The sequence below is a fragment of the Pelophylax lessonae genome (genome assembly GCF_965119305.1).
Source record: "Pelophylax lessonae genome assembly, chromosome: 6".
Classification (NCBI taxonomy): domain Eukaryota; kingdom Metazoa; phylum Chordata; class Amphibia; order Anura; family Ranidae; genus Pelophylax; species Pelophylax lessonae.
Genome location: NC_138773.1, coordinates 118,312,390 through 118,335,242, shown reverse-complemented (window position 1 = coordinate 118,335,242; position 22,853 = coordinate 118,312,390). Strand labels below are relative to the sequence as shown.

The following is a 22,853-nucleotide window of genomic DNA, read 5'->3' as shown; positions in this document are numbered from 1 at the left end:
TTAGAACGAAGTGGTCATCAAAAATGGATATAAAGAACTCACTGACAGAAAGAGCCTGTAGTTCACCAATGGCACTTTCCCACTGCATGGACGGAGCGGTTTGGCTCGCTTTGGCGCTTTTCCACTACATGGTACGATTTGGTACGGCTCGCTTAAACAGTACCAACTCGGTTGTGGTTCCAAGCGTTCCGTACCTATACCATATCCCACAATCCTTTGCATGCAGCCTTGTTTGTCACTACTAGCCACTGATTGGTCATAGAATCGTTGTAATCCCACCCACTTACTACTTTAGTGGAAAAGCAGCCGATTAGAGCCAATACAGTGCCGAAAGGTGCCGACTCGTACCACGCAGTGGAAAAGCAAACCGAGCCAAGCCAGTACTCACAGTGGAAAAGTGCCACAATTCTGCATTCCAAAATAATTGCAATCAAAAAGACCGTTTAAATTGTAAGCATCTTTACATAAGAGACTTCCAGAAGCTCAAAAAAGGAGGCTTGATGAAGGATTCCACATAGAACCAAAGATCAGTCCAACTTAGGCCTGAGTCACTGTCTGTCTGATCCATCTGGAAATGGTCGCAGAGGAAGCGGACAACCCTTTCCGAGGCCCATCCGTGAGCACAAATAATGAGTCGGACTTCCTAAAAGACTCCGTAGCTGGCAGGTACACCCGAACAGCTTGAACCACATCCAGGGAAGGCAAAATGTCCTCATTCAGAAGAAAATCAGAGACAATGACGGACAGGGGCGAAGAACCACCTTATCTTTGTGCCGCACCAAGTAAGGGGTGCGTCAAGACAACCCTGCCAATTCCGACATCCTGTGCACAGAAGCGGGACAGTGTAAGCAGGGGGATCTTCCGAATATTTTCAAAAGGGAGGCTTCTGGAGAGCTGAAAGCACCAAGTTGAGATCCCAAGGCGGTAGGGGGGACCGCACTGGTGGAGTAAAACGTCAAACCCCTGAATTTAAAAAAAAAAAAAAAAAAAAAAGTACAGGGAGTGCATGGTCAAGGGTCATTGAAAAAAGACCCAAGGCCGACACCTGGCCCTAAAAAGGTACTCAAAGTCCATTTCTGCTCAACCCCCTGTTGAAGTAAGGTCAAGACCCGAGCCACTGAGAAAGAGCAAGGGAGAACACCAAGCGACTCACACCACGAACTGTACATTTTTCACGTACAATGGTAGGTCTTCCTAAGAGACTTCCTAGCTTTTAATATAGGGATCACCGACCCAGACAAACCTCTATCCTTCAGCACCTGGATTTCAACAGCCAAGTCGTCAAAGCCAGCAACTGTAAAGCAGCATGGAAGACGAGCCCTTGGGACAGCAGATCCTCCCTGATAGGGAGTCCCAAGGGGCGTCGGCGACCAGCACCAGGTCGGAGTACCAATACCGGTGAGGCCAATCCGGAGCCACTAGAATGACCGGAATTCCTTCGGCCTCGATCCTGCACAAGAGTCTCTGCAGAAGCTTAAGAGGAGGGAAGGCATAAAGCAGACGATAATGGCCCAAGGGGGCCACCAGCGCATCTGTGGCATCCGCTAGCATTCCTGTTGAGCCGAGATGCCACAAAATGTTCTACCCACCGGAGAATGCTGGCTACCTCCAGAGCTGCCAACACACTTCTTGTTCCACCCTGGTGGTGGATATAAGCCACAGCCATGGCGTTGTCTGATTCCACACTGGACACCCCTGAAGGCGATCCCTCGAGTGATTCAGGCACAGTCCGATAGCCCGGAGTTCCAGGAGATTGATCGGAGTCTGGATTCTTCCAGAGTCCAAAACTCCCTGAGCGGAGTTCTGACCCAGGAAACCTCCCCACCCGGACAGACTGGCATCCGTGGTAACTACTGTCCAATACAGGGGGGGAGAAAGGATTTGGAGAGCAAAGCCAGCAGACCCTTTTGTTTTTCGGCTCAGCCGAGTTTAATTGTCCAGAGACTTTGGACACTTGTCCCATTTGGCCAAGATCTCCCTTGAGACCCCCATTTGGCCAATATCTCCCTTGAGACCTCGTATGGAACTATGCAAAACAGGACCGCCTTAAAAAAAGGTAGAAACCATCAGGCCCAGCTCCGGCATGCAGGTCCGGAGGGAGGACCACCTGCTGGACAGCAGGAGATTAATCGCAGCATGCAATTTCTGGAGTTTGTCCAGAGGAAGAACACTCTGGCTAGAGCCAAGTCAAGACTCAGACCCAGATAGTCCAGCTTTGTGTAAGGAACCAGAGCAGACTTCTGATAATTTAGAAGCCAGCTGAACTCCCTCAGAGTCCGTACAGTGATTTCCACGTTGTCCAGCAACGCAGTAGGGGACTCTGCTCACAAGAGGTCATCTATGTAACCCAGCACTGCAATCCCTCGCTGACGTAACAATGCCAGCACAGGGGCAAACACCTTTGTGAAGACCTGAGGAGCGGCGGCGAGACCAAAGGGCAACGCCACGAACTGGTAATGCTCCTCTCCTATGGCTAAACGGAGGAAGCACTGGTGACCGGCACATATTGGAATGTGAAAGTACAAATCCAAATTCCAAAAAAGTTGGGACACTGTACAAATTGTGAGTAAAAAAGGAATGGACTAATTTACAAATCTCAGAGGCTTATATTTTATTCACAAAATGATATAGATAACATATCAAATGTTGAAAGTGAGACATTTTGAAATGTCATGCCAAATATTGGCTCATTTTGGATTTTATGAGAGCTACACATTCCAAAAAAGTTGGGACAGGTAGCAATAAGAGGCCGGAAAAGTTAAATGTACATATAAGGAACAGCTGGGAGGACCAATTTGCAACTTATTAGGTCAATTGGCAACATGATTGGGTATAAAAGAGCCTCTCGGAAGTCAAGATGGGCAGAGGATCACCAATTCCCCCAATGCTGCGGCAAAAAAATAGAAAGGAGTTTCTCAGAGAAAAATTGCAAAGAGTTTGAAGTTATCATCTGCAGTGCATATCATCATCCAAAGATTCAGAGAATCTGGAACCATCTCTGTGCGTAAGGGTCAAGGCCGGAAAACCATACTGGATGCCGTGATCTTCGGGGCCCTTAGACGGCACTGCATCACATACAGGAATGCTACTGTAATGGAAATCACAACATGGGCTCAGGAAAACTTTCAGAAAACATTGCTGGTGAACACAATCCACTGTACTATTCACCATTGCCGGCTAAAACCCTATAGGCCAAAAAAGAAACCACATCTAAACATGATCCAGAAGCACAGGTGTTTTCTCTGGGACAAGGCTCATTTAAAATGGACTGTGGCAAAGTGGAAAACTGTTCTGTGGTCAGACAAATCAAAATTTGAAGTTCTTTTTGGAAAACTGGGACGCCATGTCATCCAGACTAAAGAGGACAAGGACAACCCAAGTTGTCATCAGGGATCAGTTCAGAAACCTGCATCTCTGATGGTATGGGGTTGCATGAGTGCATGTGGCATGGGCAGCTTACACATCTGGAAAGGCACCATCAATACTGAAAGGTATATCAAAGTTCTAGAACAACATATGCTCCCATCCAGACGTCGTCTCTTTCAGGGAAGACCTTGCATTTTCCAACATGACAATGCCAGACCACATACTGCATCAATTACAACATCATAGCTGCGTAGAAGAAGGATCCAGTACTGAAATGGCCAGCCTGCAGTCCAGATCTTTCACCCATAGAAAACATTTGGCGCATCATAAAGAGAAGGATGTGACAAAGAGGACCTAAGAAAGTTGAGCAACTAGAAGCCTGTATTAGACAAGAATGGGACAACATTCCTATTCCTAAACTTGAGCAACTTGTCTCCTCAGTCCCCAGACTGTTCTAAAAAGAAGAGGGGATGCCACACAGTGGTAAATATGGCCTCGTCCCAACTTATTTGAGATGTGTTGATGCCATGAAATTTTAAAATCAAACTTATTTTTCCCTTACAATTATACATTTTCTCAGTTTAAACATTTGATATGTCATCTATGTTGTATTTTGAATAAAATATTGAAATTTGAATTTGCATTCTGTTTTTATTCACAACTTTTTTGGAATCGGGTTTGTAAGAAATGTCCATAGAGGCAAGAAAATCCCCCTGATGCAGGGATGCCACCACCGTGTGAATGGACTCCATCCTGAAGTTCTGCAACCGCACAAAGCAGTTTAGCGCCTTGAGCTCCAGGATTGGAACCTTGCCTTCCTTCCTGGGAACTGTAAACAGGTTTGATAAAAACCCTGAAAACGTTCCAAAGTCGGAACCCGGGACAATCGCACCTTGAAGCAACAGGTCTTGTACTGCCCCAAACAGACCCTGTAAAATGGTCCGGGGACAGGCGCAAGTTGGAAGGAAAGAACCATCCCCCCACCCCGATATGGGTGAGGACACACCTTCAGGCTGAAAGAGCCTTGTCGCTGGTCTGGAGAAGCCTGCTCTCGGCTTGCCAGACCAGGTTAGTTTGGATCCTCCAGAAGAGACCCTGAACAACTTCGAGCCCTTGTCAGTCGACCCTGATGGATGAAAAAAACCTTTTAAGGGGCAGAGAAGAAGGAGATCCCACGTCTACGAGGTTCCTTGCCCTTAGTAGCCTGCGGAAGAAAAACTGAATTTTTGTAAAATCTTACCTGTAAAATTCCTTTCTCTGAGTCCTCCGACAGTCGCCGCCACTTCATATTCATCACTAATGGGGTTATTGACCTTTGCTCCGTAGGAGTAGCTAGGCAACAAAATAGTTAATATCAAAGCTTTTAGCATATCCCACCCCTAGGGGGTGGTCCCCTCAGTCAATACCTCCCTGCTTCCTGCATTCCCAACTCAGTTTCAGTAGCATAGCAGTAGAGTACATAAACAAACCCCAAAAGAGGGGCGGGGCGGGGGCGGCGACTGTCGGAGGACTCAGAGAAAGGAATTTTACAGGTAAGATTTTACAAAAATTCCGTTTTCTCTTACGTCCTCCGACAGTCGCCGCCACTTCATATTCATCACTAATGGGGACGTCCCATAGCAGTGTAAACATGAGGGGTGGGAAAAAGAGCAGCCGCGCCTAAAGCTACGCAGTATCCACATCAGAGAAAGGAACCTTACCAAGGTAAGAAAACCAACTGGGCAACATGAAAAAAAAACTTGCTCAACAGAAGCAACAACCCAGGAAAACAAGTAACCTAAGGATAAAAACATCCCAACGGCCAAAGGTCCAAAACAAGGGACCCTAAATCACTGCCGCACTAAGAACTTTGCGGCCAAAGGAAGCATCTGCCGATGCCTGAACATCCACTTTGTAGAATTTTGAGAAGGTGTGAATGGACGACCAAGTCGCCGCCTTACACACCTGGGCCACAGAAGCCCGATGATGACAGGCCCAAGACGTACTCAGAGATCTGGTAGAGTGCGCCTTCACAGGCATGGGAGGAACTCGTCCCTTCAAAGCATATGCCTGCTCAATGGTCTGTCTGATCCATTTGGCGATGGTAGAAGCCGACGCCGCCATGCCCTTCCGAGGTCCCTCTGGAAGGACAAATAGAGAATCCGACTTGCGAAAGGATTTAGTCGATGACAGGTAAACCCTGATCGCCCGAACAACATCCAAGGAATGCAAAGCCACCTCCTTCGGATGTGTAGGCTTCGTGCAAAGCGAAGGCAAGACAATGTCCTCATTGAGGTGAAAGTCCGAGATCCTTTTCGGAAGAAAAGACGGGTTAGGTCGCAAGACCACCTTATCTAAGTGAATCACCAAGTATGGAGATCTGCAGGACAAAGCTGCCAGCTCCGACACTCTGCGAGCTGAAGTGATCGCCACCAAAAAGGCGACCTTCTTGGACAACATAGACAACGAGATCTCCCTGAGCTTTTCAAAAGGAGCATGTTGCAACACAGACAGAACAAGGATCAAGTCCCATGGAGGCAAAGGCTCCCTCCTAGGAGGGACCAGATGTCGCACCCCTTGAACAAAGGTGCTAACCAAAGAATTAGACGCCACAGGGCGCTGAAAAAGAAGGCCAGCGCAGAAATCTGACCCTTAATCGTGGCCAACACCAACCGCTGGTCCACTCCAGTTTGGAGGAAATCCAACACTCTCGATACCGAGTACGAGCGAGGGGAATACCCCCTGGACTCACACCAGGCAAAATACGCCTTCCAAGTACGGTAGTAAATCTTCCCCGAAGAGGCTTTTCTAGCCTTGATCAAAGTGGGAGTGACCTCAGGGGAGAGACCCCTATCCTTCAGGACCTGGCTTTCAACAGCAAGGCCGTTAAAGCCAGCGACTGTAAAGCAGGATGGAATATCGGTCCTTGAGACAGGAGATCTTCTCGAAGAGGCAGACGCCACGGAGCGTCGACCGCCAGATTCAGGAGATCTGTGTACCAAGACCGGCGAGGCCAGTCCGGTGCCACCAGAATCACCGTGCGCGGTTCCGAGGCCAACCTGCGAAGGAACCTGGATAGCAGCTGAATCGGTGGAAAGGCATACATCAGACGATACTGACTCCAGGACGTCACTAACGCGTCTGCCCGAGGATCGCGCGTCCTTGCTACGAACCTTTCCACCTTGTTGTTCAGACGAGACGCGAACAGGTCCACATCTGGGGACCCCCACTTCGCGCACAGCATCTGAAAAACATCCGGGTGAAGGGACCATTCTCCCTGGTCCAGGGTCTGGCGACTCAGATAATCCGCCTGCCAGTCCTCCACTCCCGGAATGTGAACCGCCGTTATCACCGGGACGTGCATCTCGGCCCAAGACAGAATGTCGGCCACTTCCCGAGCCGCGCGGGCACTCCTGGTGCCCCCTTGGTGGTTGATGTAGGCCATTGTGTGGCATTGTCCGTCTGCACCTGAACCGGACAGCCTTGAAGTCTGTCCCTCCAACGCAGAAGACAGAGATGTATTGCTCGCAATTCCAGAATGTTGATCGGAAGGGAGGATTCCTCCCCCGACCAAGTTCCCTGGGTGGACAGAACGCCCAGGACACCACCCCAGCCCGACAGGCTGGCATCCATGGTGATCACCGTCCACGACAAAGGACGAAAAGACTTGCCCCCCCGACACCGCCGTGGACTGGAGCCACCACAAAAGACCCCTTCGGGTGAGGCGGCTCAACGAAATCCGCAGATCCAGAGAATGCGGACGCCCGTCCCACTTGGCCAGGACCTCCGCCTGAAGATCCCGCGTGTGAAACTGGGCGAAGGGAATCGCCTCGAAAGCCGAGACCATCAATCCCAGACACCTCATACACGTCCGGAGGGACGAGCACTGATTGTCCCTGAGGGACCTGACTTCGCTCTGAAGTGTCTGGAGCTTGTCTTCCGGCAGGAAAACCTTCGCTTGAACAGAGTCCAGTATCATTCCCAGGTAGGGAAGACGAACAGACGGACACAACGTTGACTTCGGGAAATTTATCGTCCAACCGAACTCCTGCAGAGTCTGCATCGTGATGGACAGGTCGTCACCAGGCCCCGACTGGTCGCTGACTGAATCAAGATATCGTCCAGATACCCCAAGACAGAGATGCCCTGGGCTCTCAGCAAAGCCAAGACCGGCGCAAGCACCTTGGTGAAAACCCGCGGAGCCGAAGCGAGACCGAAGGGTAACGCCACAAATTGGTAGTGATCTTCCGCAATGGCGAATCGAAGGTACCTCTGGTGACCCTCAAAAATTGGAATGTGAAGATACGCATCCTTCAAATCGATGGAGGCCATGAATTCCCCCGGAACCAGGGCAGCCACCACCGAGCGCAGGGATTCCATACGAAACTTGCGAACCCGCACAAAGTGGTTCAGAGCTTTCAAGTCCAGAATGGGACGTACCTTGCCCTCCTTTCTGGGCACAGTGAACAGATTGGAATAGAACCCCCGAAATCTGTCCCGATGAGACACCGGAACAACCACTCCCCGGGCCCGCAGGTCCCGCACCGCCAGGTGCAGATCCCGCAAGCGCTCCGGAGCCAGCTGAAGGTTTGAGGGGAAAAATCTGCCCGCCGGCCGAGAGAGAAACTCGATCTTGTAACCAGATCGAACGATTTCCTGAACCCACCTGTCCCGAATGCGGTCCAGCCAGGGTTGAAGAAAACCGAGCAAACGTCCCCCCACCCCAGAACCGGGTGAGGGCGCCCCTTCAGGCCGCATTGTTATGGGCAGCGGACCCGGACTGGCCGGACTTCTGCTTACCCGTCCACGGCTTCTTCTGGGAGCCTTGTCCCTTGAAGGGCTTGCCCTTATAGTGCGACCGAAAGGCACGAAAGGACCCCTGAGAGGGCCTAAAGGAGGCATTCTTCTTACCGCGAACAAACTTATTCTTGTGAGTCTGGGGCAGGAGAGTGCTCTTACCCCCAGAAATACCCTTTATCAGAGTATCCAAAGATTCGCCAAAAAGGCGAGATCCCGCGTAGGGCAAATTAGCCAAAGTCTTGCGAGATGATTGGTCAACCGACCAACATTTCAGCCATATCAGGCGACGGTTCAATACCGCCACACTTGAAAGACGCACAGCCAAAAGGGACCAAATCTAAGTCCGCATCACACAAATACATGACACCCTGATGAATCTGATCCACCATAGCCAAAGTTGTCGGCGGGGCAGAGTCAGCCACCAGGGTGCGCCTGAGCACCTGCGTCCAATCCGCAATAGCCTGGGCTGCCATAATGGAAGCAAAAAAAATCGGCTTCAGCAAAGAGCCAGCAACCGTATAAGAATGACGGGCCAGAGACTCCAATCCCCTGTCCGTAGGGTCCCGGAACACCGGGGTATCCTCAGCCGGGATCGCAGTGGATTTTAAAAATCGCCACTGCATGATCCACCTGAGGCGGCACACACCAGCGCTCATCCGTGGCGGGTGTAAATGGATAACGCAGTTTGAACCTACTCGGCACAGCAAAAGGCTTTTTTAAAATTGCGCCATTGCTCATCAACCGCACGCTAAAAATTACGCAGAGCAAGGAAAAACCTGCGATGTTTTGTGTTTCCTTTGCGTCCCATAAGAGGACATTAAAACAGGAGGACATGGTTCATCCTGCAAATGCAGCGTTTGCTTGATAGAAGCAACCAACTCATCCATGAGTGCAAGCTCTTCAGACGAGCCAGGGGGAGAATTATCAACCCCCTCCACCTCAGCCTCCCCCTCAGACCCCACAAGGTCTAGAGATGAGTGAGACCCTGAGAAGGGCACTCCAGCCATAGCAGCCCCATCGCCCTCTGAATCAGAGGAAATTGACACTCTGGGCCGTTTTGTGGATCGATCAGCCACCAGCATCTGCACCTGAGCAGCCAAATTTGCCACAATAGTAGCCAGATCAGCCCCCTCGGGGGATGCAGCAGCCCCTTGGCCCCCCACGAAGGTGGGAGGAAACTTGCAATCCTGAGAATCCATGCCCCAGTAGTATTAGGAAAAAAGGAGAACTGCCCCTTTAAGATCGCGGCGAGCGTAGCCCACCGCACCCACTGAATACACCGACCCCCACAGGGATAAGAACACTAGGCAAGGAATACAGGAAAATGGAAAGGTAAAACCTGGAGAGATCACACAGGCTTCTGCACCGATCGCTGTCCCAGAGCAAAAGGAAGTGATGCATTGACTGACCGCCCCTGTAAAGCCTATGTAAGGCTACACAAACATGGCCGCTCGGCTGAGGACTCCATAGGCAAATAGAAAATGGCGGCGCACGTGTCCTGATCGATCGCCGCTAAAATGGCGGTGTTTGGCGCCAAAACGCTGCGCCTTACCACACAGGACCGGCCACCATCATTCTGCCGCAAAAAAAGGGCGGATCGCCGCGCATCATGTCCAAAACCAGACTGCTTCAGGTATGCACTCAGCAGAGCAGAAGAGCCCCCCCCCCCCTCGCAGCCCACACACAGGCAGGGAATCCACACAGGAACTGACAGGGAGCTCAGCAGCCACACAGACATGCAGGGTCACACAGTCCCAGACTGACACCCAATAGACAGGTCCCCACATAGAGATACACTTACCAGTCCGGACGGCGTGGGGAGCCTGCTCCAGCGACCAAACCGCTGTACTGAGGACAGGGAGTGTCGCAGCCAGGACGCAGTGGAACTGCGGTGCGAAACCGCAATGGCGTCCAGTGAGGTAGCCACCTCACAGATCGCATCCCTGCAGCGAACAGGGATGGGTCGTTCAATGTGCCAGGGAAACCTATGCTGAACGCTCAATGGCAGGCTGGGAAACCCCTGGCCCTGAGCCCTGAGATCCAGGGTGGCCAGTCCGAGACCCAGCTCCGCACGATCATCTTCATCAGAAGAAGCTAACTAATGCTGAAAATAAACAGCTAAGTAAAAGAAAGAGAAAAAAACTCCAAATAAAATCAAAAAGAGAAAAGAAGCTGAGACTGAGAGCCCCAGCACAGGAACAGCCAGCCTACTCCTAAGCTAGGCATTAGAAACTGAGTTGGGAATGCAGGAAGCAGGGAGGTATTGACTGAGGGGACCACCCCCTAGGGGTGGGATATGCTAAAAGCTTTGATATTAACTATTTTGTTGCCTAGCTACTCCTACGGAGCAAAGGTCAATAACCCCATTAGTGATGAATATGAAGTGGCGGCGACTGTCGGAGGACGTAAGAGAAAACGGAATTTTTGTAAAATCTTACCTGTAAAATTCCTTTCTCTGAGTCCTCCGACAGTCGCCGCCTCTTCATATTCGTCACATATGGGGTATTAGACTTTGCTCCGAAGGAGTAGCTAGGCAACAGAATATGTTAACAATAAAGCTTTAACATATCCCACCCTCAAGGGGTGGTCCCCTCAGTCAATACCCTCCTACTTCCTGCAACCATATCTCAGTTTTAGTGGAATAGCAGTAGAGTATACATTTAAACCCCAAAAGAGGGGCGGGGGCGGCGACTGTCGGAGGACTCAGAGAAAGGAATTTTACAGGTAAGATTTTACAAAAATTCCGTTTTCTCTTACGTCCTCCGACAGTCGCCGCCTCTTCATATTCGTCACATATGGGGACGTCCCAAAGCAGTGCAAACATGAGGGGTGGGAAACGCATCCGCGCCGAAAGGCAACGCAGTCTCCACATCAAAGAAAGGAACCTTACCAAAGGAAGGAAACCAGCTGGGCAACAGCAAAAATAAGTGCTCAACAGGAGCAACAACCCAGGAAAAGACAAAAAACCAGGGGATACAAAAGATATCCCAACAGCCAGGAGTCCCCAACAAGGGACCCTAGGGAACAGCCGCACTAAGAACCTTGCGGCCAAAGGAAGCATCCGCCGATGCCTGAACATCTACTTTGTAGAATTTCGTGAAAGTGTGCACGGTCGACCAAGTCGCCGCCTTACACACCTGGGCTACAGAAGCCCCATGACGACAGGCCCAAGACGTACTCAGAGATCTAGTAGAGTGCGCCTTCACAGGCACAGGGGGAACCTTCCCTTGCAAAGCATAGGCCTGTTCAATGGTCTGCCTGATCCATTTGGCGATGGTAGAGGCCGAAGCCGCCATGCCCTTCCGAGGACCCTCTGGAAGAACAAACAAGGAGTCCGTCTTACGAAAAGACTCAGTCGATTTAAGGTAAACCCTTATCGCCCGAACAACATCCAGAGAGTGCAATCTCACCTCCTTTGGATGTTTAGGCTTCGTGCACAACGAAGGCAAGACAATATCCTCATTAAGATGGAATTCCGAAACTCGTTTCGGCAGAAAAGAAGGATTAGGTCGCAAGACCACCTTATCCAAATGAACAACCAGGTACGGAGACTTGCAGGACAAAGCCGCCAGTTCCGACACTCTGCGAGCCGAAGTGATCGCCACCAAAAAGGCGACCTTTTCGGACAACATAGACAACGAGATCTCCCTGATCTGTTCAAAAGGAGCACGTTGTAACACAGATAGAACGAGATTCAAGTCCCAAGGGGGCAAAGGATCCCTCCTAGGAGGAACCAGATGCCGCACACCCTGAATAAAAGTGCCAACCAAGGAGTTGGAAGCCACGGGACGTTGAAACAGAACGGCCAGCGCAGACACCTGACCCTTAATCGTAGCCAGCGCCAAGCGCTGATCGACACCCGTCTGAAGGAAAGACAGCACACGGGAAACCGAGTACGTGCGGGGTGAAAACCCCCTGGACTCACACCAGGCAAAATAGGCCTTCCAAGTACGGTAATAAACCTTCCCCGAGGAAGACTTCCTCGCGTTGATCAAAGTATGAACGACCTCTGGAGAGAGACCCTTCTCCTTCAGGACCTCGGTCTCAACAGCCAGGCCGTCAAAGCCAGCGACTGTAAAGCAGGATGGTAAATCGGTCCCTGAGACAGTAGATCGTCTCGAAGAGGTAGACGCCAAGGGGCGTCGACCGCCAGATTCACGAGGTCTGCGTACCAGGACCGGCGAGGCCAGTCTGGTGCCACAAGAATCACTGTGTTGCGTTCCGAGAGTAACCTGCGAAGGAACCTGGACAGCAACTGAATCGGTGGGAACGCGTACATCAGCCTGTACCGATGCCACGGGGCCACTAACGCGTCTGCCCGAGGGTCGCGCGTCCTTGCCACGAACCTTCTCACCTTGTTGTTGAGACGAGACGCGAACAGGTCCACATCTGGAAGACCCCACTTCGCGCACAACATCTGGAAGACAGCCGGGTGGAGAGACCATTCCCCCTGATCCAGGGTCTGGCGACTCAGATAGTCCGCCTGCCAGTTCTCCAATCCCGGAATGTGAACCGCCGTTATCGCCGGAACATGAGTCTCGGCCCAGGACAGAATGTCGGCCACTTCTCGAGCCGCTCGGGCACTCCTGGTGCCCCCTTGGTGGTTGATGTAGGCCACCGCCGTGGCATTGTCCGTCTGCACCCGAACCGGGCAGCCCTGCAGCCGGTCCGTCCAGCGATGAAGACAGAGCCTTATCGCACGCAACTCCAGAATGTTGATCGGGAGGGAAGATTCCCCCTCCGACCAGGTCCCCTGGGCGGACAGAACGCCCAGAACACCACCCCAGCCCGACAGGCTGGCATCCGTGGTGATTACCGTCCATGAGATTGGACGAAACGACTTGCCCCCGGACACCAACGGGGACTGGAGCCACCACAGAAGGTTTTCCCTGGTGCGATGACTCAACGAGATCTGAAGATCCAGAGATTGAGGTCGCCCGTCCCACCTGGACAGGATCTCCGCTTGGAGACCCCGCGTGTGAAACTGCGCGAAAGGAATCGCCTCGAAGGCTGAGACCATCAATCCCAGACATCTCATGCACGTCCGCAGAGACGAGTGTGGAACGTCCCTGAGGGACCTGACCTCCTCCTGAAGAGTCCTGAGCTTGTCTTCCGGCAGGAAGACCTTCGCCTGCACCGAGTCCAGTATCATTCCCAGATAGGGAAGACGAACCGACGGACTCAGTGTCGACTTTGGAACATTTATCGTCCAACCAAACTCCTGCAGAGTTTGCATTGTGACAGACAGGTCCTCCTCCAGACCCTGTCTGGTCGCAGACCGAACCAGAATGTCGTCCAGATACCCCAGGACAGAAATGCCCTGGGCCCTCAATAATGCCAGAACCGGTGCAAGCACCTTGGTGAAGACCCGCGGAGCCGAGGCGAGACCAAAGGGCAACGCCACGAACTGGTAGTGATCCTCCGCAATGGCAAATCGAAGGTATCTCTGATGACCCTCGAATATGGGGATGTGAAGGTACGCATCCTTCAAATCGATGGAGGCCATGAATTCCCCCGGAACCAGGGCAGCCACCACCGACCGCAGGGATTCCATGCGGAACTTGCGAACCCGCACAGAGCGGTTCAGAGCCTTCAAGTCCAGAATCGGACGAACCTTGCCCTCCTTCCTGGGCACGGTGAACAGATTGGAATAAAACCCCCGAAATCTGTCCCGATGAGGCACCGGAACCACCACTCCCTGAGCCCTCAGGTCCCGCACCGCCAGGTGCAGATCCCGCAGGCGCTCTGGAGACAATTGAAGATTTGAGGGAAAAAATCTGCTCTCCGGCCGAGAGAGAAACTCGATCTTGTAACCAGATCGAACGATTTCCAGAACCCATCTGTCCCGCACACGGGCCAACCAGGGCTGAAGAAAACCGAGCAAGCGTCCCCCCACCCCAAAACTGGGTGAGGGCGCCCCTTCAGGCCGAACTGTTATGGGCCGCAGGTCCGGATTGGCCGGACTTCTGTTTCCCAGACCAGGGCTTCTTCTGAGAGCCTTGGCCTTTGAACGGTTTGCCCTTGTAGTGCGGCCGAAAGGCACGAAAGGACCCCTGAGGGGGCCGAAAATTAGCATGCTTCTTTCCAGAAGCCCCCTTAGCCTTGGGGAAATGGGGCAAGAGAGTGCTCTTACCTCCGGTGATCCCCTTAATCAACACATCCAGGGACTCCCCAAAAAGGCGAGACCCATCATAAGGCAGATTGGCTAAGGTCTTACGTGAAGATTGGTCCACCGACCAACATTTTAACCAAACCAGGCGGCGAGACAACACCGCCACGCTGTGCACACGTGCAGCCAACGGAATCAGGTCCAGGTCCGCATCACACAGATACATGACACCCTGGTGGATCTGATCCACCATATCCAGGGTCGCCGCCGAGGCCGAATCGGCCACTAGGACGCGCCTAAGCATCTGCGTCCAACTTGCAATCGCCTGGGCCGCCATGAGAGAAGCAAACAGAGCCTTAAGCATAGAACCCGTAACAGAATAAGTATGACGGGCAAGAGACTCCAGTCTCCTATCCGTGGCATCGCAGTGGCTTTGTTCAAAACCGCAATTGCATGATCCACTGGCGGAGGTACACACCACCGTTCATCAGTGGCAGGCGAGAAAGGATAACGCAGCTTGAATTTACTTGGTACCGCAAAAGGCTTGCGCAGATCGCGCCATTGATCCTTAACAGCGCGCTGAAAATCAGCATTGCAGGGAAAAACCTGCGGCGTCCTGCGTTTCCTCTGCGTCCCATAAGCCGCCAAGGCAGCGGGGGGACACACTTCGTCCTGTAAACGTAGCGTCTGCTTAATGGAAGCAATCAACTCATCCATGATTGCAAGCTCTTCAGGCGAGCCAGGGGGAGAATTATCAACCCCCTCAACTTCAGCCTCCACCTCAGACCCCACTAGATCAAGAGAGGAGCGGGACCCCGATAAGGAGGTCCCTGCCAGAACAGCCCCATCACCTTCACCCTCAGAATCAGAGGACAGAGCAACTCTGGGCCGTTTAGTAGATTGAGCAGCCACCAGCATTTGCACCTGGGCAGCAAGGCCAGCCACAATAGTGGCTAAATCCCCCCCTGGGGGGGAAGCAGCGGTCCCCTGGCTTTCCACCAATACTGTAGGAAACTTGCCCTCCTGAGAATCCATTGCCCCTGTAATGCCAGACAACCAAGGGTTAACTGCCCCCTTTTAGCAAGCGCGGCAAGCGCAGCCCACCGCACCACACTCAGGCACAATGAGACCCCCACAGGGAATATACAGACTGAATACAGGCAATGGATAGCAAGAATAGAAGGATAAAACCTGAGGAGACCCCGCTGCTGCTGCTGCCTCGATCGGTGTTCCAGGAAAGAGGAAGTGATGCTGCCAGGGCGCTCTATGTAAGCCTATGGAGGCTACAAGAAAATGGCCGCCGTGCATGTAAACCATGCGGCCGGAGCGGGCGCCGGTAAAATGGCGTCGTTTGGCGCCGAAAACGCCGCTCCACAGTGCACAAAAACACACACATTACATCCCAATATAAGGATACATGTTAGATCGCCGCAGCGATCGCTGTATATGCCCAAACATGCCAAGAAAAAACATGCCCCACAGCACACAGCTCCTCACACTGCCCAGCCTGACACACACAGTGTCATACAGCTCCCCCCCCCCCTTGCAGCCCACAGCATGCAGCCGAGAGATAGGGAGACAAGCAGTGTGATTAAAGGCAGGTTACACAGTCCCAGACTGAGACCCCCCCCAGACAGACAGGTCCCCACATAAATACACTTACCTCACATGGCGTGGGGAACCCGCACAGGCGAACAAGCCGCTGCACATGAGGCAGGGAGAGTCGCAATTCAAGACGCACACAATGGCGGTTAAGAAACCGCACAGCGTCCGGTGAGGTAGCCACCTCACCAATCATCCCTGCACCGAACAGGGATGGGTCGTTCACTGTGCCAGGAGCGTTACCTGGCTGAACGCTCGATGGCAGACTGGGAAGCCACTGACCCACGACCTGCGATCAGGGGGATCAGCCCGAGACCCAGTCCGCATGATCCTCTTCGTCCGAAGAACTAACTAATGCTGACAAAAATAACAGCTAAGTAAAGGTAGAGAGAAAACTCAAACAAAATATTAAAAAGAAGAAAGAGTCTGGGACAGAAAGTCCCAGCACAGAGAGAGCCAGCCACTCCTGACAAGCTAGACATTAAAACTGAGATATGGTTGCAGGAAGTAGGAGGGTATTGACTGAGGGGACCACCCCTTGAGGGTGGGATATGTTAAAGCTTTATTGTTAACATATTCTGTTGCCTAGCTACTCCTTCGGAGCAAAGTCTAATACCCCATATGTGACGAATATGAAGAGGCGGCGACTGTCGGAGGACGTAAGAGAAAGTACCTTTACCTTCTGTGAGACCTTTAATGATGTCATCCAAGGTAGCCCCAAACAGGCGATCCCCTTTAAAAAGGGGAGATCAGTCGAGGCCTTTTTCGAACTCTGACCTGCAGACCAGCATTTAAGCCAAAAGACACTATGAAGGACCACTGCCGAAACAGAGAGCCGAGCCACTAGGGGAGCTGCATCCAAAAGAGACATCACAGATAAACTGCAGCCCCTGGACCAGCTGGTCTACCAGCTCAGCAAAGGCAGGGGGGCAGCTGTTCTCCCTCTAGGTGACCGTGTAAACGCTTAGCCCACTCGGTCATAGTTTGCGACACTAGGGCAATAGTTAATACCGGCCTCAGTGCCGAACCAGCCAGAGTGTACATATTGCGGGCTACAGCCTCTGCCTTCCTGTCAGCCGGATACCAAAAGGTCGGGGACTGTTCAACCGGAATCATGGTTGCCTTGTTCAACAGTCCACTTCCAAATTTCGTGCGCGGTTGCAGATATTGAGGAATCATCCTCACTATATGAGGGTTCTGGGCATGTGGTCACAGACCCAGCAGGATGACCTACGCCTGTGGCAGCCAAATCCGATTCAGGATCTGATGAGACAGGGGAAGGCGGGGGGTGGGTGCTTTTTGCTAGCCCTTCGCTCGAAAACCAGCTCCACCCAGGACACAAAAGACTCCAGGACCGCCATCAGTGCATTGATGGATGGTTGGGACCCGGAGGGCCCGGCAGTCCCAGAGAGGGGGTCAGGTGGGGAGATGTGCTCCACAGACTTAATGAGTCACCAGGGGGATCCCACAAAAAGTGTAAAAGACTGCACAGGGACAGCCCCCACTGCACTGGCAGCACCACCGGGTTGCTAGGCACCAGCACTAACCGATCCTCAGCAGTGAGGGAGAGAAGCCTGCCAGACTTATCACCCAGCAGAAACAGGCACCTGAAGCCACCAGGACAGTCTGCACACCACGTGCGGCGATCAGGAAGTGAAAAGAACCAGGAGTCCGCACCAGGGGATGAGGAGGGGCCCCCCCCATCACCAGCACAGCGCTCTGCCCCCACCCCAGGAGGTGGACCAGACCAACTACACAGCCCCAGCATAGGTGGAGGGGGGGTAGGATGGGGAACAGATGAAGGGGGGTGCCTGATGGGAACCCGGGGCCTGACTCTCCCAAGGAGGAGCCCACGTCCACCCCAAAGCCCTCCAGAAGGAGGGGGGGGGGGTACAGCTACTCATCATACCAGGAACCAGGCGGGCACCGCTCCAGACAGAACCCCTCACAATCTAAATGGGAAGGGGGGGAGGCTGACGGCCAGGAGGAACACTTCGACTCAGGCCGAGACCCTGTCGTATGCGACCTCGCAAGGCATTTAACTCGCAGGCCAGCCCCTGTCCGGTGGGGCCATGTCGCGGCCGAGACTGAGGCGACCACTGGATTTAGATTATCCAAATTTCTATCTAAAAAAAAAGTTTCCAGGACCAGAGATCCCAGCAAGGAACTAGGTCCTTACTCCTAACTGGGCAAAAAAAACTGGGGTACCTATTGCAGGGAGAGGGAGTATACCCCCTGGGACTGCCCAAAGCCATAGCAAGATTCTTTTTCTGCCTAGTGTCCTATTCCTGTAGGGGGCAGTATAACCCAACGGTTATGAAGATCAAGAGCTGTGTCCGTCAAAGAATGAGAGAAATATTTGTTTTGTTTGATGTAGGCTGTGTCACCCCCCTCCAGCCTGTGTTTTAGAACAACAAGGAGATGAAGCCTCCATCAATCATGTAATATCCCACTTCCATTGTGTTTAGCTAGTTAGTGAGCATGGAGGAGGAAGAAGGGAGTGGGCAGTCATTTACCACTGTGTATACACCCACATATAGAATGTACAGAACTGGGATACAATGTATAGAATGTACAGAACTGGGATATGGATGGTGTATAGAATGTACAGAACTGGTATATGGTGTATATAGAATGTACAGAACTGGGATATGGTGTATAGAATGTACAGAACTGGGATATGGTGTGTGGAATGTACAGAACTGGGATACAATGTGTGGAATGTACAGAACTGGGATACAATGTGTGGAATGTACAGAACTGGGATATGGTGTATATAGAATGTACAGAACTGGGATATGGTGTATAGAATGTACAGAACTGGGATATGGTGTATATAGAATGTACAGAACTGGTATATGGTGTATATAGAATGTACAGAACTGGGATACAATGTGTGGAATGTACAGAACTGGTATATGGTGTATAGAATGTACAGAACTGGGATACAATGTGTGGAATGTACAGAACTGGTATATGGTGTATAGAATGTACAGAACTGGGATACAATGTGTGGAATGTACAGAACTGGGATATGGTGTGTGGAATGTACAGAACTGGGATATGGTGTGTGGAATGTACAGAACTGGGATACAATGTGTGGAATGTACAGAACTGGGATATAATGTGTGGAATGTACAGAACTGGGATACAATGTATATAGAATGTACAGAACTGGGATATGGTGTGTAGAATGTACAGAACTGGGATATGGTGTATATAGAATGTACAGAACTGGGATATAATGTGTGGAATGTACAGAACTGGGATACAATGTATATAGAATGTACAGAACTGGTATATGGTGTGTAGAATGTACAGACTGGGATATAATGTATAGAATGTACAGAACTGGGATATGGTGTGTGGAATGTACAGAACTGGGATATGGTGTGTGGAATGTACAGAACTGGGATATGGTGTATATAGAATGTACAGAACTGGGATACAATGTACAGAACTGGGATACAATGTGTGGAATGTACAGAACTGGGATACAATGTGTGGAATGTACAGAACTGGGATACAATGTATATAGAATGTACAGAACTGGGATATAATGTATAGAATGTACAGAACTGGGATATAATGTATAGAATGTACAGAACTGGGATATGGTGTATAGAATGTACAGAACTGGGATATGGTGTATAGAATGTACAGAACTGGGATATGGTGTATAGAATGTACAGAACTGGGATATGGTGTGTGGAATGTACAGAACTGGGATATGGTGTATATAGAATGTACAGAACTGGGATATGGATGGTGTGTAGAATGTACAGAACTGGGATATGGTGTATATAGAATGTACAGAACTGGGATATGGTGTATATAGAATGTACAGAACTGGGATATGGATGGTGTGTAGAATGTACAGAACTGGGATATAATGTATAGAATGTACAGAACTGGTATATGGTGTATAGGATGTACAGAACTGGGATATAATGTATATACAGAACTGGTATATAATGTATATAGGATATACAGAACTGGTATATGGTGTAGACACCGTTATGATGACTTCCCTGTTTTGCTGAGCAGTCTGATAACATCACCAGTCAGTCACCTCCCTTCCTGAGGCCTGCTGTTATAAAGCGAGCAAGTCATTCCAGTCAGAGCCCAGGACTGTACCACCTCCGTACACAGCTATAGAAATGAAATCAAAGCCTACTGTACTCTTATATAACCGCAACCCAAATACAAGCCCAGGCAGGCCGTCTGTCCGTGTCTCCTATCCTCTCCTCGCACAAGCAGCGCCCTGACAGCTGTCACACAGCACCCCCCTTACCAGCTGGTTGGTGCTCCTGTTGTCCCCCTCCGCCATTGTTCTGTGTACACAGCTCGCCCTCACACAGCTCTACCCGAACCGCTCAGCTGAGCCAGAGATATAAAGGAGCTCCCGGCATCCTCCGCGATACACGGGCCGCCTAGGGAGCAGAGAGCACGCGTGTTTTCATTGGTCCAATCAAGCCTCAACGTCGCCATGACAGCCAATGGCCGCTCGCTGCCTGACAACATGACGGTTCGGATTTGAATTGCATAAGAAAACTCCAGGAGAGGAAGTGAGGTGCTGCGACAAGAGGGGCCTCCATATAAGGAGAAGAGGGGGGTCTATAGAGAAGAATATTCTACAAAGAAACACACGTTCTATTGTACTCCTCATAGGGATCATGTCACATGAGAATTATGATGATCGGTTACCGGAACTACCCACACATCTCATGTGTGTACGATCAGATTCAAAATCAGCCAATAGAAGCTCATCCCAAATATATCAGAGGATCTGCCTTATGTTTTCTCCCATTGCCTGATTTTCATTTCACATTGCATGTTCTATGAGGACTATGAATCAAACTCTTAAAATGGTATTAAACCCCAAAACCACAGATGTAATATATTGCAGCCAGCTTACCAATCAGATGTGGGCTGCAGTAGCTTTCTTTTTTGTTTTTGTTTTTTTTAGGCTTTTCCCTCTTTGGCCAGTAACACACACCTCCTTAGAGTGCCTACACTCTGGATGGAGGAGCAAGAGAGACACCTTTGGACAGCAGCATTGTTAAAGAGGAAGTAAACCTTCCTCTACAACTTGTACCTATAGGTAAGCCTATGATAAGGCTTACCTATAGGTACTGTAAATATCTCCTAAACATGTACCGTTTAGGAGATATTTACCTTACATGCAGCCAGTGGCGTTCCTTCAGAGACCCGTGCCATGATCGTCGGCTCCCGCGTGCCTGCAATCAGATGGCCGGATGCCGCGATCCCGTCATACAGGTAAGCGGGCGGCATACAGGTAAGCGGGCGGCAGGGCGGGGGCTCGTTCTAAGGTAAGTATTTCATAATGAGCTAGTATGCGGTGCATACTAGCTCATTATGTGTTTCTCTTTCAGCTTGTAAAAAAAAAAAAAAAAATTAACTGAGTTTACAACCTCTTTAAAGTGAAATTCAAGTCAAATCGTAATGATACTTAAAGTGGTAGTAAACTCAGACAATGTAACTACAAATCGCAATATATAACTTAATTTAGGTGTTTTCAATCAAACGCCGCATATAGCACTCCCAAAAAACATTCTTACTTGTTACAGTTTTTTGTGAATGCTCCTGCTTGTATTTCGCCGCCGCCATTACTACTCCTGTCTTCCCCGTCTGTACAGTAATATATTTTCGCCCTCAGTATGTATCAGTGGCCATAATCCATAATAATAATTTATCGACCATCAACAGACACAGCCTCCTATCCATGAGCTGAATGGGGTTTATGCTCCTCCCATCAGGAGTAGTCTAGGCAGGAAAATTTGAATACACATGTAGCCATACTGAAATGATAGCATTATGAGTACTGTATTGCGGTTTAGGTCATGTTTGGCTGCTTCTTTAAAGCAGAGTTCCACCCTAAAAAAAAATTTTGCAGCATCAGTTAGCAAAAAAAAAAAACCTGAAAAAGAACTGGACAGTTAATATTTTTTTTCTTTTTCACTTACCTTGTTTTTAATGAAAATAAACTTACCTTCCTTCCTCCTCTTCCACCTTGTGCGGACACGGCCGCCGACATCACTTCCTCCTTTGCATTGCGTTCTGGGAGATGAGCGTCATCAATCCCAGGATGCAATGGGAGCGGCCCCCGGCCGCTACTCTGATTGCCAATCGCAATCTACTGCGCATGCGCAAGGTTGCGATCGGCATTCTGGGACGCTGAAACCAGGAAGAAGGACACAGCGGGGGACACAGCAGCTTTAGACACCCACAACAGAGATGGCCGCGCTCTTTAATAAATTTTAAAGGTAAGTATTTATCTTTATTTAATAACTGTAATGACCTGTATGTGGGGTTAGTGCTAGGGTAATAGGGAATAGCTTAGGATTAGGGGGGTATTTTTAGTAAAAAAAATGTGTATGTGGCTGGAACTCCGCTTTAAGAACTGAGTAAAGAAGATGGGTTTCTCTTATGGAGCGGTGAATTGGATTATGGGGGATGTAGTCTGACAGAAGGTGGAGACCATGCATTGAGGGATGGACTGGACCACACTCCCAGGAAGCTTTAAGGGATCCATGGAGGATCATGGGAGGAGATATAAATTGGGGCGGAGCCGGATGCGCGCTCTCTTGCTTCAGGGAACTGGTGGAGTGTGAGTGTGCGGAGAAGAGCCGGAGAGGAAGTCTGACTAAGAGAGAGGCCTGGAGTGCACATTCTGACAGAGGAGGACGGCGGGGACCACGGAGAGGTGATCGGTCCAGTGTGGAAGTTGAAAGGACGGTGAGTGGAGAGAGGGAAAGAGAGCGGCCTAACACAGAGTGCTGAAGTTCTTGCCTGTGACGCAGCACTAGAGAGAGCCCTGTGACAGGCTAAGGAGGTCACCGCTGGACACTAACATTACAGTAAAATGCCTGGTGATTCTTGGGAAACTGCAAGTATACACATAACCATCAGGCCTCTGTTGTGCAAGTTTGTAAGGCAGCGACTTGGTCATCTGTGCACACCTTTACCAAATTAT

The 22,853-nt window shown here is 50.7% G+C and overlaps 1 protein-coding gene across 1 annotated transcript in view; it reads right to left on the bottom strand.

Moving 5' to 3' along the window:
* ARL6IP1 (ARL6 interacting reticulophagy regulator 1) overlaps positions 1-20,307 on the bottom strand; it is a 58,003-nt gene extending 37,696 nt beyond the window's left edge. The window contains exon 1 of the mRNA XM_082262266.1: positions 20,151-20,307. Coding sequence (XP_082118392.1) covers positions 20,151-20,186 — 36 coding nt within the window. The 5' untranslated portion in view covers positions 20,187-20,307. The remainder of the gene's footprint in view (positions 1-20,150) is intronic.
* Positions 20,308-22,853: the final 2,546 nt, after the last annotated feature.